General features: G+C 46.2%; 5 protein-coding genes across 5 annotated transcripts; 4 read left to right on the plus strand and 1 right to left on the minus strand.

The window, feature by feature from the left end:
* Positions 1 to 102: 102 nt before the first annotated feature.
* On the plus strand, positions 103 to 1,404 carry RhiXN_08936 (AMP deaminase; the record flags this gene model as incomplete). Its single annotated transcript, XM_043328752.1, has 8 exons — positions 103 to 234; positions 400 to 466; positions 523 to 644; positions 696 to 778; positions 829 to 919; positions 980 to 1,102; positions 1,160 to 1,225; positions 1,276 to 1,404. 8 exons carry the CDS (start codon positions 103 to 105, stop codon positions 1,402 to 1,404), a joined length of 813 nt encoding a protein of 270 aa, XP_043180198.1.
* A 1,043-nt stretch (positions 1,405 to 2,447) lies between these two features.
* On the plus strand, positions 2,448 to 3,680 carry RhiXN_08937 (Zinc-binding dehydrogenase; the record flags this gene model as incomplete). Its single annotated transcript, XM_043328753.1, has 6 exons — positions 2,448 to 2,671; positions 2,724 to 2,809; positions 2,866 to 3,061; positions 3,115 to 3,310; positions 3,358 to 3,447; positions 3,501 to 3,680. The coding sequence occupies 6 exons, from the start codon at positions 2,448 to 2,450 to the stop codon at positions 3,678 to 3,680; spliced, it is 972 nt and encodes a 323-aa protein (XP_043180199.1).
* A 525-nt stretch (positions 3,681 to 4,205) lies between these two features.
* RhiXN_08938 (Fungal specific transcription factor domain) lies at positions 4,206 to 6,793 on the minus strand (the record flags this gene model as incomplete). The annotated part of the gene is made up of 15 exons (XM_043328754.1): positions 4,206 to 4,305; positions 4,357 to 4,439; positions 4,498 to 4,563; positions 4,609 to 4,773; positions 4,832 to 5,094; positions 5,150 to 5,317; positions 5,369 to 5,378; positions 5,429 to 5,507; positions 5,555 to 5,573; positions 5,626 to 5,646; positions 5,690 to 5,711; positions 5,772 to 6,112; positions 6,207 to 6,293; positions 6,371 to 6,527; positions 6,596 to 6,793. The coding sequence occupies 15 exons, from the start codon at positions 6,791 to 6,793 to the stop codon at positions 4,206 to 4,208; spliced, it is 1,779 nt and encodes a 592-aa protein (XP_043180200.1).
* An 873-nt stretch (positions 6,794 to 7,666) lies between these two features.
* RhiXN_08939 (AMP deaminase) lies at positions 7,667 to 10,079 on the plus strand (the record flags this gene model as incomplete). The annotated part of the gene is made up of 15 exons (XM_043328755.1): positions 7,667 to 8,021; positions 8,081 to 8,112; positions 8,161 to 8,201; positions 8,261 to 8,312; positions 8,369 to 8,578; positions 8,629 to 8,667; positions 8,723 to 8,835; positions 8,893 to 9,025; positions 9,075 to 9,174; positions 9,233 to 9,354; positions 9,409 to 9,491; positions 9,544 to 9,607; positions 9,677 to 9,802; positions 9,856 to 9,921; positions 9,984 to 10,079. The coding sequence occupies 15 exons, from the start codon at positions 7,667 to 7,669 to the stop codon at positions 10,077 to 10,079; spliced, it is 1,632 nt and encodes a 543-aa protein (XP_043180201.1).
* A 487-nt stretch (positions 10,080 to 10,566) lies between these two features.
* Positions 10,567 to 12,986, plus strand: RhiXN_08940 (AMP deaminase; the record flags this gene model as incomplete). The annotated part of the gene is made up of 14 exons (XM_043328756.1): positions 10,567 to 10,909; positions 10,967 to 11,020; positions 11,069 to 11,099; positions 11,153 to 11,468; positions 11,528 to 11,629; positions 11,664 to 11,731; positions 11,790 to 11,922; positions 11,973 to 12,072; positions 12,119 to 12,240; positions 12,293 to 12,375; positions 12,429 to 12,519; positions 12,577 to 12,702; positions 12,755 to 12,820; positions 12,879 to 12,986. 14 exons carry the CDS (start codon positions 10,567 to 10,569, stop codon positions 12,984 to 12,986), a joined length of 1,743 nt encoding a protein of 580 aa, XP_043180202.1.
* Between the last annotated feature and the right edge of the window lie 1,317 nt (positions 12,987 to 14,303).

A 14,303-nucleotide genomic window follows, 5' to 3' on the forward strand; every position in this document is an offset into this window, starting at 1 on the left:
TTGAAGATGGTATTTGTTATGCCGAGATCCGAACTAATTTCTCATATAAGTACGTATAGCATCAAATCATTAGTGTCCTCAGTTTGATGACGATGGCGTAGGATGGATATACGAGAAGACGGATCCGAGACGCTATCTCATCGTGATTACCTTATTTTATTCGACGAGGCAATCCAAGAGATCAAAGATAGAATGAGGTCAGAAGGCCGAGACGATGAGTTCGTTGGTGCGAAGGTTAGTCTCAGAATCGTATGCATAGTTCGGAAGCTAAATACCCCGCTGGATTTGGTGTGTCCACCGAATATTGTTGATGACTTGGCCGTGAATTTTGCGATTATCACTAATGCTGCTCGTTTTATGAATTAGCTTATTTATTGCGTATTTCGGACATTTAATAAGGAGAAGCTACGATGGTACTTGGAGGATTGTATGGCACTCAAAGCTGAGTTTCCAAATCTTATAGCCGGTACGTGCGTCTCTTCATCCAGACGGTAATTTGCCTAGCTCAGTACTGGGTCTTAGGATTTGATTTTCTCGGCCCCGAGCGTCGGGGGCACCCACTTGAATATTACATTGAACCGCTGGTATGGTTCAAGCAAGAAACAAAGAACAGGGGATTGGACATTCCTTTTGTATTTTTGGTGGTATGGCTACTTTCCACAAGTGCTGTAGTCATGATATGATTAAAATAACAGGGGGAGCCGATGAGCAGCGAGGACAAGTCTGACAGCAACCTTTACGATGCGTTATTGCTGGGTGCTAAAAGGATCGGACACGGGTGAGTACTACATTTTATTTGCTATGATTCACCGAATGAACACTTCACAGGCTTAATTTAGCCAAGCACCCACTTTTGATGCAAATGGCCAAAGAACGTGGGGTGGCAGTCGAAGTCTGCACGATCTCGAGTGAACTTCTCGTGAGCTACTTCAAAGCATACATATATGAACGGTGCTGATTTCTATGGTACTTAAAATAGGGACTTACCTCTCCCATTCATCATCCACTGACGACGCTCCTAAATTATGGCGTACCTGTGGTATTATGCCCGGATAACCCAGCATCTTATGGATATGCAGGACTTTCCTTTGATTTCTTCCAGGTAGATTTTTGTCACTATACCATAGTGTCCAAACAGTTACTCAGAAAAAGCATACAGGCAATGGTTTGCAGTACCAGTAGTAATCTCCTCAGTCTGAAGCAGCTGGCGAAACAAAGTATCCAGGTACGATCCTCACACAGTCGATCTCATGTAATCTAACACGCCTCTGGCAGTATTCCTGTCTTAATGCAGAGGAGATGAAAAACGCATATGAGGCATGGGAGAAGAGATGGTCTGTTTTTGTGGACACGATCGTTAGCGGGCGTTTTGAGCCTCCGAATATTGATGGAAAACAAATCTAAAGCTACTAGGTGCAAAATTAATTGTAGAGTGTACTTATGTCATGGTATCGCCTTCAATTTTGGACTACCTTCAAGGTTGAAATCTGTGGAGACTCATACAGGGTAATGTTATAGGATTTAAGCAGATATCCTGACTATTAACGGCACAGAGAGTATGCATGTGCTTAAATGAGTGCTCCCTCATACTACCCTCGATACATTCCCGGGCCAGCTTTACTGTGATCAACGACTTACACCAAGTAAACCCGCAACAACAGCCATAGGCAACTGGCCACATACGGCTCATTTGGGTCGGTCATGAAGAACTGTGCGTGGTCAGAGAAGATGGTGCCGACTACGTGTACGGCGCTAGCCTTGAAGTCAAAACATGAAATTCGTACGACGTCTTTCCCACTCGGTCATATTTAATAGGAGCCCTATTGAACCATAAATTCAGCAGGTTGCGTAGCTCCTTTTTCGCAGAATTCATACCGAAAAGGGGTATGCTAACTTTCGGTATCCCTTCTTTACACAGAGTAGATGCCCGAATGACCCCTCACAGGTCTAAATAAAACTTGGGTTTTGTTGTAACAAATGACCCCCTGTGAACTTTATAGTAACATGTATACGCAACAGAGCACGTCTTATCATAGGTAGGGATGGGTACGGGTACGCACCAGTACCTGCGTGACCAGTAGCGCCTTGCGTTCCGACTGATAAGTATTCACTCAAAAGGCGCTGTCGCATTCACCTAAGCTGGGTCGATCTGCAGTTCAACTCTCAAGGCCACGTGGATGATGATGGGAGATATATGAGTCAAAGCATCTGGATCCGCGCGTGCCCGTGCGTAGTACCCGTTTCCATCCCTAGTCATGGGAGGGGGGGTATGCCGGCGAAGATGGCCGCAGCGCCGATCGTACGATTAAATAAAACTGATGCGGAAGCTTTTCCGTCTGACGTATTTTACAGGAATATTACAAGGATAGTATTTCTGTTTGAGAACGCCGGCACTGAAGTGATATAAATACTTGCTATGCTCTGAGTTTCTTCGCCATCAACCGAACATGACACCAACGACAAACAGCGCTGCGATCTTTAACGAGTTTCCTCAACTTTTGGTCAACCAAAATACTATTGCATATGGAGAGAATTCAATAGATATCGAGAATGCGGCGCTCGGTGGCGGCATCCTTGCGAAAACTCTGTATCTATCAATTGACCCTCACCTACGTCGTTGGATGAACGAAGGTGATACTTCTACCGGACCGAGTTTTGAACTGGGTAAACCGTATGTGATAGGGTTAACATCTATTAAAACAGTAATAACACAAATTTTCTAGGATATGGGGTATTGGCTTGGCCCTGGTGTTGCGATCCGAGACGAATAGCGTTCGGCAAGGAGATATCATATATGTTCCAACTTACCGTACGTAGCGCATGTAAGCCCTTAATTAGATATTCAAGCCGCTCATTCCCATCTAGCCTTTCAAGAATATAATATCCTCAGCGCAGACACGCCTCTGCGTGTAATTAAACCGGATCCCGAGGTTCCCTTGTCGGCGTATTTGACTGTTTTAGGAATGCCTGGACAAACTGCATTTTATGGATTGGAACTAATCGGAGCTCCCAAATCTGGGGAAACTATTTACGTATCTGCCGGAGCCGGAGCAGTTGGATCGTAAGCACCTGGTCCGCACCTTCCAAGCAACAGTTCTAGACCAAATGAAACAGACTCGTTGCTCAGCTTGCCAAGGCAAAGGGCCTCAAGGTCATTGCATCCGCAGGGTCAGACGAAAAAGTCGAGGTCATGAAAAAAATGGGTATAGATGTTGCTTTTAATTATAAGACCGATCGAGTAGAGGATGTGCTCGCCAGGGAAGGACCGATTGACATATACTGGGATCATATTGGAGGCCCTCAGCTCGAGGTATGCAAGTTTTATTTCGCCTTAATAGTTGACTCGATGCTTGCTAGGCCGCAATTGGGGCTTGTAACCTTTATGCGCGCATAATAGTATGCGGAGCCATCCCGGCATTCAACAACGCCCCACCATATCACGTCAAGGTATGTCTACTATATTTTGCACTACATCGAATCTAAATTCGAGTCCGCTACAGAACCTGGCCGAGATTTTGTATAAGCGACTTCGAGTACAAGGATTCATGTACTGGGAGGCCGAGGTGGCCATTGAGGGGCATAGTAACAACCCACTCAAGTTCCTGAATACGCTCACACCATTGGTCAAGAACGGGAAGATACTCTGGAAGGAGCAGCGTTTAGTGGAATCCAATCTGTGAACGAAGCGATTGTGGCGGCACTGACGGGGAATAATACTGGAAAAGTAATTGTCAAGGTGACGGACCCTAACTAAGGCGAAAAAAATATCATTGCTACGATGAACTCCATGTGTCAGTTTAGTGTAGCCAGAATTAAATAGTGCACTCAACCACAGTTCGAATTCTATTCCGTAGTAAACCTCACGGTTATTCTGACTGGGACGGGGACCAATATGTGGTATTAAGTGAAAAGGGGCACCTCTCAGAAATGTCTCAAAATCGGGCATTAATGCTCCCGTTAGGAGATGTCATCTTGCCAACCCTGGGTTGGTAGCAGTTATAGTTTCAGCCAAAGAAAGCTTTGACTAGCTGTCTGTTTGTGAAAGCTGATAAATGTGAGCTCCCACATACTCTCCTGGACATCGGGCGTTGATGCATATCAAGCACAACATTCCATTGAGAATCCATCAATAAAATACGATAGCAAATCACCCAAACATAAATCATTAACAGATACTTTTATAGTGCGAATCACACCTCTCCCTGTCACATCGGGTTCCCCATCGCAAAGTCACTTTTTACAGCGTCGGCTCCTAGATAATTGAAGTTTCTCCACCAATCATTTAGTCCGTTCATTACGTTTGTCCTATTGCAAGAAGACTTAGTAGGGGACAAGGGACAATAGGGTATTTCGTACCATTGATAATCCATCCCTTCCAGAGGTGGTATAAGCTCTGGTACAACGTACCTATTGACCGACTCGGGCATCGAAGCCGAAACCTGGCAAAAAGGAGTCGTAAATAAGCGAGAGCTTGTTACAGAATCCTGTAGCACTTACTTGGCCTGGCCGGTAGCGGTTTTTACCGAAATGGCCGAATGGACTTGTCTGCTGGCGTCCTACGATCTGTGTTTAGCCTTTTGTGACGAATAGGGACCTGAAAGTGCATACCAATGTTGTGTGGCTCCTAGCATTCCGGACAAGGTGGTCGAAGAACTGAACGAAATGAGACGGTGTATCTCCTTTCTGTCGAGCGAGTGCTCGGCACGCATTCGAAACACCGTTGAAAACATCAATGATTTCGTTGGATAGCCCTTCGTCGACATGAGGCAGTTGCTAGGATAGGGCGTTTAGAACCAAAGCACAACAGCAACAGCGAAACCAAGTGGCTTACTTTAAAAAGCCAGACACCTGCATATGCACAAGAAATCGCGAGCATATCCTGGCAATAGATGATCGATCCGTTCGGAACCAGTTCAGTAATAACGTGACGCAAAACGTCCATGGCACATTTGATGCACTCGAGCGTTTGCATCCTAGTCGCAGTCAATTGAGGTTGTATCAGATTGAGTAGCTTCAGTTCGGCCACCAGAAGTTTGAGATTTAAACTTTGGAATTTAAGAAGCGCCCTAGAGACAGGCGCGAGGTTGATTCTCTCTGACCAATAGGATTCTAAATTAGCTTCTAATTCCTCGTCTGTCTCGAAACTCACGGTCAGTATTGATCCATCGTTTGATTCGTTCGTCGAGCAGATTAGAGACGTGTCTCATCAGCGGTTCAAATGCAGCCTTGTTGGCCGTCGTCATTGAAGAGAAAAGCGAATGGCATAACAGCCGAATACCACCAAACGATGATGAGATCACAAGCATCGCATCTGCATCTGTGGGAAAACAATGTTAGCCAAAGAAAGTTGGTGCTTTGGTATTCTTACTGCAAGGAAACTTGTGGTGTGGTCAGAATTGGCGGCAGGTATTCAAGTGCGAAGACTTACATCTGGATGATCTCCTAGCCATTCTATCGCATCCGGAAGACTGTAATTCGGAACCATTTGAGGCTTATTCCTTTGCATTCTGGAGGGCACGATTAGATAGAGTTTTCATACGGTCAAGACACGTACGCTGTTGTCATATCATAGCCTTTTCGGAACGTTAGCGATGATAGCAATTAGCCGAAATGGAAAATGCTAACAAACAAGCTCTGCGAACACATCTGTTAAACCAAGAGGGGACAAAGAAAAGAAAAGATGACATACGTAGCCAAGTCCTCTCCTTGTTCTACGCACGCGTATGATTATGATTAGTACTTCACCATTCAATCGATAAGTAGATCATTACCAGTTGTTCCCGAGCGAGCAACTCGTCTGGAGAAAGCGGCTCGGTTCGGGGTTCATGAAGATTAAGTTCATATGCCATCCGAATAGCCAATCCGACCTTTCGCCAACTACTCGAGTCCCGAGAATCCTTCCAGAACGTGAGCAACGAGAGCGCCTGTACGTACTCGATACTGCAAATTCCGTCGGCAAGCGCTCTGCCCAGAAGAGTCTGACCAAGGGAATTGCAGTTCTCCCAGGCATTGGGTCTGGCGAATCGGCAGGACACAGTGAGGATCGCGGTAAAGAGGACGCTGGAGCGAGTCCGAACGTAGGTGGGCGTGTGTAAAGCCGGGTCCAGTAGTGCTATGAGTGGATTAAGGAATTCGTGATACCTGGAGGGGATGGTTCCCCATAGAATCAGGAAGCGAGCCAAGAAAATAAAAAAGGTGCGACATACAAACGGAATAGTTCTGGTACTTCTGCTTCTTGAAGGAACCCCATTGAAACCGGAGTGTCGTAATTATCCTGGGGTTTGGTGTCGTGACTGAGAGAGGTAATGGGCGGTATTGATCGGCGAAGCGGGTCGGGAATCGGCGAGAATGTTGGCCAGTGAGTATGCACCAGCTATCGCGTCTTTCGGATGTGGCTCCTTTGTAGAGCCCATTAACTTGAGACTCCGGTCGGGGTCAAGACTCGCGTTTGTAGCCGACCCGGACCCGGAGCTCGATTCAACAGTTGTACCAGCACCGATAGTAAAATGGGGGCTTGTTTTGGTGTTCTGCATAGGATGAGAGTCTGCGAAGCCATGATGTGATTATTTGTAATCTCGTACCGACGCAAGCTTACCTCTAACAGAACTAACGTCTGGAGATGTGATGGAGGTGAAGGGGAGACGGGAAGTCCGCGCAGAGAGTGCTCTTGTTCGAACCTAGCGTCTCCGTAGTGCCGAGCAGAATTGACGTAAGAAGATGTTTGAGAGGCTGATGCGGCGGGCGAGTGTACAGGTAAGTGGGAGCTAGATGGTGCCGAGTCGACTGGCGACATGCCGTGTTGGAGCATGATTTCTGAAGGGCCGTCGACGGCATATGGATTCCTGGCTCGGCGTCAGGAAATCCGCACGAAAAACACCGGTACTTATCATCGGAGATATAAAGCCGGAGAACCTACCCGTGCCGCGGTTTACGTCCCCGTTTCTTCTCTCGGTAGACGCATTCAAGTGAGAGTCTGGTACACCTTGCGCACGGGCCATCAAGCATCGTGTGTTGATTCTCGCACTTGACCTTGATTGATCGGCATTCGGTGCAGCTAATAAATACCAAGTATATACATTAATACCATTTTTCACTGGTCACCATTGGGACTACTCACGCCCGACCACGGGGTTTGGGTGTATTATCACCGCTTTGAGTGGTCTCCCAACTCCTTGAGATTCGTTTGTGTCCATTTCACTATCGCTTGTTGTCGAGGTGGCCAGCCTCGGCTTTGGGGGCTTCCCATTGGAAAAACAGAAGCACATCACATGATCTCGACAACCACTTCTTCAATAGTGCTTGCATATTTGTCGACTAGCGCCTCGATCCCACTGACCTTCGCTTATGGACCCGACAAACTTACCCCCATCTATATCGAGCTTCTGCCCACCCACGCAAGACTGGTTGTCTATTTCAAAAACTCTAGACACGAGCATTCCTAGCGTCGCTTTTAACGGGAACAATCGACATACGATGATCCTGCTGACACTACTCATTATACATCATGACCCAACAAAAAATTCGGAAGCAAAAGCATGGGCTACTTATAGTCAAGTGACCGACTTGTCTCCTGCGCCCATCATCTTTGGCAGAATTGCTCTGTGAGTGTACTCTCCCAAGTACAGTAGCCCACTGGTCATGACACTTTTAACCTCCTAGCTCGGTCATGAGACTACTTGACACTCTCAACCCTAAAGCCGCACTCAGGAGAATATGGATCGCCATTCCAATTCTTTTACTCTGCGCTCAATCCGTGGGGGCCGCAGCTATAATAAAACCCCGAGCCAGCCAAAACAGTACATATTCAACCATTGAAGAGTACCACCGACAAAGAGCGGACTTGGTCGCTGCAGAGCGCGCGCTTCGCTTCGATGCTGAACGCATACGCAATGCGACGTCACGCGAAACCAAAGCGACCGAGATCGTTGACGTACTCCGAGAGCAGGAAGCGGTGAGTATTTGGCGTGCCGATCCGAACAAGGAATTAGGGATGCCATTCCTTTGGGCCAAGGAAACAATCGGTATGTAACTACCTCTTGATTGAAAATTTTAGGTTCAATTAAATCCTGGTCTGCCGTAGCCCAGACAAGTTTGTTCAAACTTCTCAAAAAGGTGTCAATGGTTCATTTACTGCTTGACCCACTCTGAACATATATACAGATGCCGAAAGGCGGATTATTACACGTTCACATGGATGCCATGTAAGTATGACCAGCTCAATAAAAAGGTACATAATATTCTAACTCGATGATTACCACAGGTGCGATGCATCCTATCTCCTCAAACTCGCACTCGAATATTCTATCATGCACGTTCAAACAACCGGGTCGTTGAATAGTTCTCTCCTTACCCTATCCCTACATTCAAGCCACTCACGCCACAGGAAATAAGTCAAGCCGCGAACAATGCGCTGCCGACATCTCAAGATTATGTACCAGGCTCGTGGGTTGCAGTCCAAAGGGCGCGAGATGGATTCCCGAACGAGCTTGGTGGCCAGGAAGGTTTTGACAAGTGGATCATTGGTGCCCTGACTATCAACGCTGAAGAGGCTTACGAGAAGTATAACACCTCTGCAAAGGTTCGTTGTTGGGAAACCAGACAGGATGCACGACCTAACTGCTTTGATAGATTTGGGAAAAATTTGAGTCGACCTTTACGGCTGAAGATGTATGCGTCTAGGATTCCGCCATATTAGATTCCGGGCTTACTCGTCGTTTATTAGGGCATTCTTCGTTACGAACCTATATGGCGCAAATACGTCGACCAGCTGCTAGTCTCACAGATCGAGGATGGAATTTCATACGTCGAGCTTCGTCTCTCCCTTGACTCAACAATGTATGTATGCGCTTCAAACTCGTGTCCAGGCCACCTCAAACATGTTATTTCAAACAGTCCGGTGATTAGCGAAGATACGACTCGGAATCTTACCAATAGCGAAGTAATGAACATCACTATCAGTACAATTGAAGAAGTGAGCAAACGAATGCGAGCGCAAGGTAGGGAGAAAGAGTTTGTGGGCGCTCGGGTGAGTCTTCTCTCTCGTGGTGTCCTTTGTTTGTCTGATCATTCGACAGGCGATTTATACCACTGGGAGAGGAATCTCTTACGATGAAATGGTGCAAGCGTTGGATGAGTGTCTTGCCCTCAAAGAGGAGTATCCCGACTTTCTAGTTGGTAAGCCCTCATGTTTAATTAATTCGTCATATCAGTGAAAGGACGTTTCAACTTCCAGGTTTTGATATGGTCGGTCAAGAAGATGCTGGGTATCCACTTGTCTACTTTTTAGAAGCGCTGCTTAACTTCCGTGCCGAAGCAGACAGGCGTGGATTGGACATTCCATTCATGTTCCACGCAGTACGCTCTCTTGTTTTATCACTTAAAACAGGCTAACTCAAGCATGTTATCAAGGGCGAGACCTTGGATGACGGTGGTGAAGTAGACGGTAATTTATACGATGCATTACTACTCGGATCAAAGCGTGTCGGACATGGGTACATATCGTTACATACACCTAACTACGCTTAATACTCAATTAGAAAACAGCTTCTCCCTCGTCAAGCACCCTCTTTTGATGCAGAAATACCGAGAGAACGGGATCGCAGTGGAGGTTTGTCCGATATCCAACGGGATCTTGGTGGTGATTTTTCATCGGAATGCAATGTTAAACGACTGGCAGCGATTTACACGCTCGGCAAGTACGCATCCTCTTCCGATTTTACTCAATCACGGCGTGCCGGTGGCGCTATCGTCCGATGACCCATCGGTATTCCAGAACCCAGGTCTATCGTTCGACTTTTATCAAGTATGGAACCACTCGCGTATCGCGACTTTGAGCTCATTAGAAAATTTTTATAGGCTATGGTGGCGAGTAATATTACCAATTTAATCAGCTTGGGGCAATTGGCACGACAGAGCCTCGAGGTATGTGTATATGTGCAACCATAGATAGATAATACTGATTATCACCCCTGGTCACATTTCAGTACTCGTCCCTGAACTCTTCCATGAAGACCTATGCACTAAAAAATTGGGAAGAACGGTGGTTCGCATTTCTTGATGATGTCATCGCCTCCGAATAAGTGCGGGATTCTGGGTACTCACTCCCGGCCCGCACCTTGTAATCAATCTGCATTGGTAGAATTTAATCAAGTTCACAACTTCTAATTGAGGTTATCCGGAATTGGAGACGATGCCTCGGATCGGATTGGGTCCTATCCCTGACACGAAGGCACAATATCCATGTGACCTTCTGCAGCATCTTAAAAGATCGTATCTTGTAAGTTACTGTTGAATTGTGTATCTGAGGTCGGTACTTTAACCAGACCTATAAGGAAACAATTTTGAGACTGATATTGATCTTGGCCAGAATGCTGAATCTACCACATCGCCGGTTCGGGTTCGGAATTATTGACCACCCACCAGCCGGTCCACACGTTGTATGCTCATATTCTGATGTAGAGCTGGCCAACCGGCTACCCCATCATTTCCTTCAGCCACCTCGGCTTCTCTGAAAGTGGTATATAAACCCCGTCACCTTGAGCATACGATGTCCATCGTAAGAATACAATGCACTTGAGTCTTTCAACCATTCGATCCCTTGGCGGGTTGCAGCTACTAGTGACTTTGCTCTGTACCCGGAGCGTCGGCGCAGTCCCCACATCTAGCAACCTGCTTCGTCGAAATGGGACTTTGCCTTCTATCTATGAATACCTTCAGCAACGAGCAGACCTCATAGCCGAGGAGCGGGCCATCCGTTTTGATGCCGGCTTCATAAAGAACGCTACTGATAAAGAGCTAAGGGCGATGAAAATTGTGGATGCTCTTCGTCTTCGCGAGCAGCAGGCTATTTGGTTTGCCGACCCGGACAAGGAGCCAGGGATGCCGTTTCTTTGGGCCAAAGATACTATTGGTAAGCGACACTCAAGCCTTCCAAATAATTGTTTGATTATTCATTACCATATTGAAGCACAAACGGATTTGTTCAAGCTTATTAAAAAGGCAGGTGTTGGGTTAGGAGCATGTTGATAGATATTTAATCGTGTTGGCTGGCTCTATCAGATGCCAAAAGGGGCGCTTTTACATGCCCATTCGGATGCCATGTGAGAAACGTTATTCAACTTTCAGATAGGCTTCTTTGACGAGTATTTCTTAGCGTGGACACACTATTTGCTCAACTTGCATTGGACTATCCCAGCATACACCTACGCACAGCATCGGGTGTGAATTCTTCTGCACCATTTCCAACACCCATATTTAGGCCTCTATCACAAGACGAAGCGGACCAATACGTTAACAATTCGTTTCCGACATCCCCAGATTATGTGCCTAATTCGTGGGTCTCAGCACTAAAACTTCGAGAAGGGTTCCCTGGAGAGCTGGGTGGTAAGGATGGGTTCGACAAATGGATAATAAACGCAATGACTATTAGCGCCGACGATACATATATCCAATACAACACAACAGCAAAGGTCTGTTTTATACAAGCCGTGTGAACCGTCCGTGCGTACTTACCAGCCTGTGGATGTAGATCTGGGCAAAATTCACAAACACATTCCTTGTCGCTTTGGCAGGTACTCTTTTTCAGTGGGGAACAACTGATACTTACCTTACTCCTACAGGGACTTACTCGGTATGAGCCCATTTACCGACGTTATGTCGACCAGCTTTTGGTATCCCAAGTCGAGGACGGTATATCGTACGTTGAAATAAGATTAGGATACTCGCCAACGCGGTACGAATTTAAAGCACGACTTTCAATGAATTTGGAATTCATCTACCATAACATGCAGCACCGTTATCAGCGAAGATGGAACACGGAACCTGACTAATAGTGAAGTATTGGACATCACCCAAAGCATCATTGATGGAGTGAAAGCAAGGCTTCAGGAACAAGGGAGAGGAAACGAGTTTATTGGAGCAAGGGTAAGCTATTTTTATTTCTGCACTTTGCTTCTTTCATAAAGTATACAAAGATAATTTACTCGGCAACTCGCTCAATTTCCGTACCAGAAATGGTCCAGCAATTGAATGACTGCCTTGAACTGAAGTCCAAGTATCCGGATTTGATCGCAGGTAGGTTGATATCTCGTACACCTGGGGGTCACTAAGCGCTCCTTAGGGTTTGATATGGCTGGCCAAGAAGACCCAGGCCACCCACTAGTGTTCTTTGCTGAAGCATTGCTTGACTTCCGCTCTAAGGCGGAAAAGCGCGGGTTAGATATTCCCTTTATGTTTCATGCGGTGCGTCTAGATACATGCATATTTGAGTATAAACTTATCGTTAAAATCAAAGGGCGAAACCCTGGACGATGGCGGTGAAGTTGACAGTAATTTGTACGATGCGTTCTTACTCGGCGCCAAAAGGATTGGGCACGGGTAAGTGTGCTTGGTAATGAGATGATTTCTTGTTTATCGGTATTACTTTAAAGATTCTCTCTAGCAAAACACCCTCTTTTGATGCAGAAATATAGGGAGAATGGGATTGCCGTGGAGATTTGTCCAATTTCGAATGAATTATTGGTAGATCTATCATCTTTCATGGACTAACCAATTGATATAACGCTGAAGAATTAACAGAGGCTCACAAGATCGGCAAATACACACATTCTACCGATTTTATTGAACAACGGGGTTCCAGTAGCACTTTCATCCGATGACCCAGCAGTGTTTCAGAACCCAGGGCTTTCATTCGATTTTTATCAGGTGTGTTATCATTGCAATAAGGTCGTATATGATTCTCAGGCGCGATTATAAGGCCATAGTTGCAAGCAATATAACCAATATTTTGAGTCTGGGGAAGATTGCTCGACAGAGCTTAGAAGTATGTGCCGTTTGCCTCAAAGACTATTACAATCATTCACTGAGTTGCAAATACTTAGTTCTCATCCCTGAACAATACTGCCAAAGCCGCCGCGCTGGACCTTTGGGATGAGCGGTGGTACGCATTCATTGATGGAATCGTAGCGTCTGATAGGTCCTTCGCTTGAATATGGATCTGTGTGTAAGTGACACTCGATTTAAAAGGAAATAAATCGTAGAAATAGATCTCAAGATGCGCCCGCAAGAAACAGAGATGCAGTCGTTCTCGGGATGCTGTTCACAAAGTTTTGAAATGGATGAATGCTTATCAGTGCTGGGAGGAACATTGTTCAGTAGAACTGCTAGTCTGTATAAAATGAACCTTAGCCTATGCGAGGTACCCGAGATACTGAATTATCCTCTGACCGCTCATCCTCGTCGGCCACGAGACCCAGACCAGTGAGGGTTGGGGAACCCCCGCGGCTGCGAAGTAGCGAGGATGGCCCAAACTAGCTCTCGTGACTTACAGGATGGTGGGTGGGATAAAAACGACACGCAAAGGCGTGCTGCAGCACTCGGTTTGTACGAGGCCAGACGGCGGAGGAGCTGGGATGCAAGTCGACACGGCATGAAGAGATCTTCACGTGACTCGCTGCATGCTTTGCCCAAGTCGCTATTTTGCGGCGAAGCTGGCTTCGTCGCAAAATGTCCAGATCCGCCGATTATTGGTGTTCGCGATTGTTTTCGGCTTTACATCTGCCAGGAGGGCTGATAGACTTGCGGGATATGTGCAATTGATTCTGAAACTTGTCTGGAATGTTCAAAAATTACTCTATTCAAGGGAGATTTTGGCAAAAGGAGTGGACGGATGTATTGATAGGCCTAGGCTGAGGCTCCGACCGACGAATGGAGGTAGCATTGCGATGCTATTCACAGGACTCGTACCCCTCAGGCTAATTTTATACCATCCCAACGGGAATATGTTTTACCTACTATCGACCTTTATCCTTCGAAAAATGAAGAGGGCCTCCGGAAGCAAGAAAAGAACCAGGAGCAGAGGAAGGTAACAAGTCACGTGACTATTTTGCCTTGCCCGATGTGGCCTGGTGGCTGGTGAACCGTAGCACACACTCGGTGACATTGCTGGGAGTCATTCAAATTGAATACTCGCCTTAATCGATGATATAACTCTGAGCTAAATTTTGAATGATTTCACAAACGTTTCCTTTCTGAATTGTCACAGACGGCTGTGTAGGTGTTGAAGATTTTATTTCCAAACACGGATAATGATAAATTTGGCTTTGGCCAATATTGCACATGTGATAGAGATTGGATGGATAATATACATTTTATACTAGGTAAATTTATCTTAGCTATTGTGTAGGGACACAGGTTCGCCAAGTCTTACGGTGTACGCTCTTTGAGAGTTTTATTAAAGAAGCCTGAGCGTGTTTTATACGGGAGTTTGCGACCCGGACTATGCATGCCGGCTGAAAGACTAATCC

The sequence above is a fragment of the Rhizoctonia solani genome, chromosome 5 (genome assembly GCF_016906535.1).
Source record: "Rhizoctonia solani chromosome 5, complete sequence".
In the NCBI taxonomy this organism is placed as follows: Eukaryota; Fungi; Basidiomycota; class Agaricomycetes; order Cantharellales; family Ceratobasidiaceae; genus Rhizoctonia; species Rhizoctonia solani.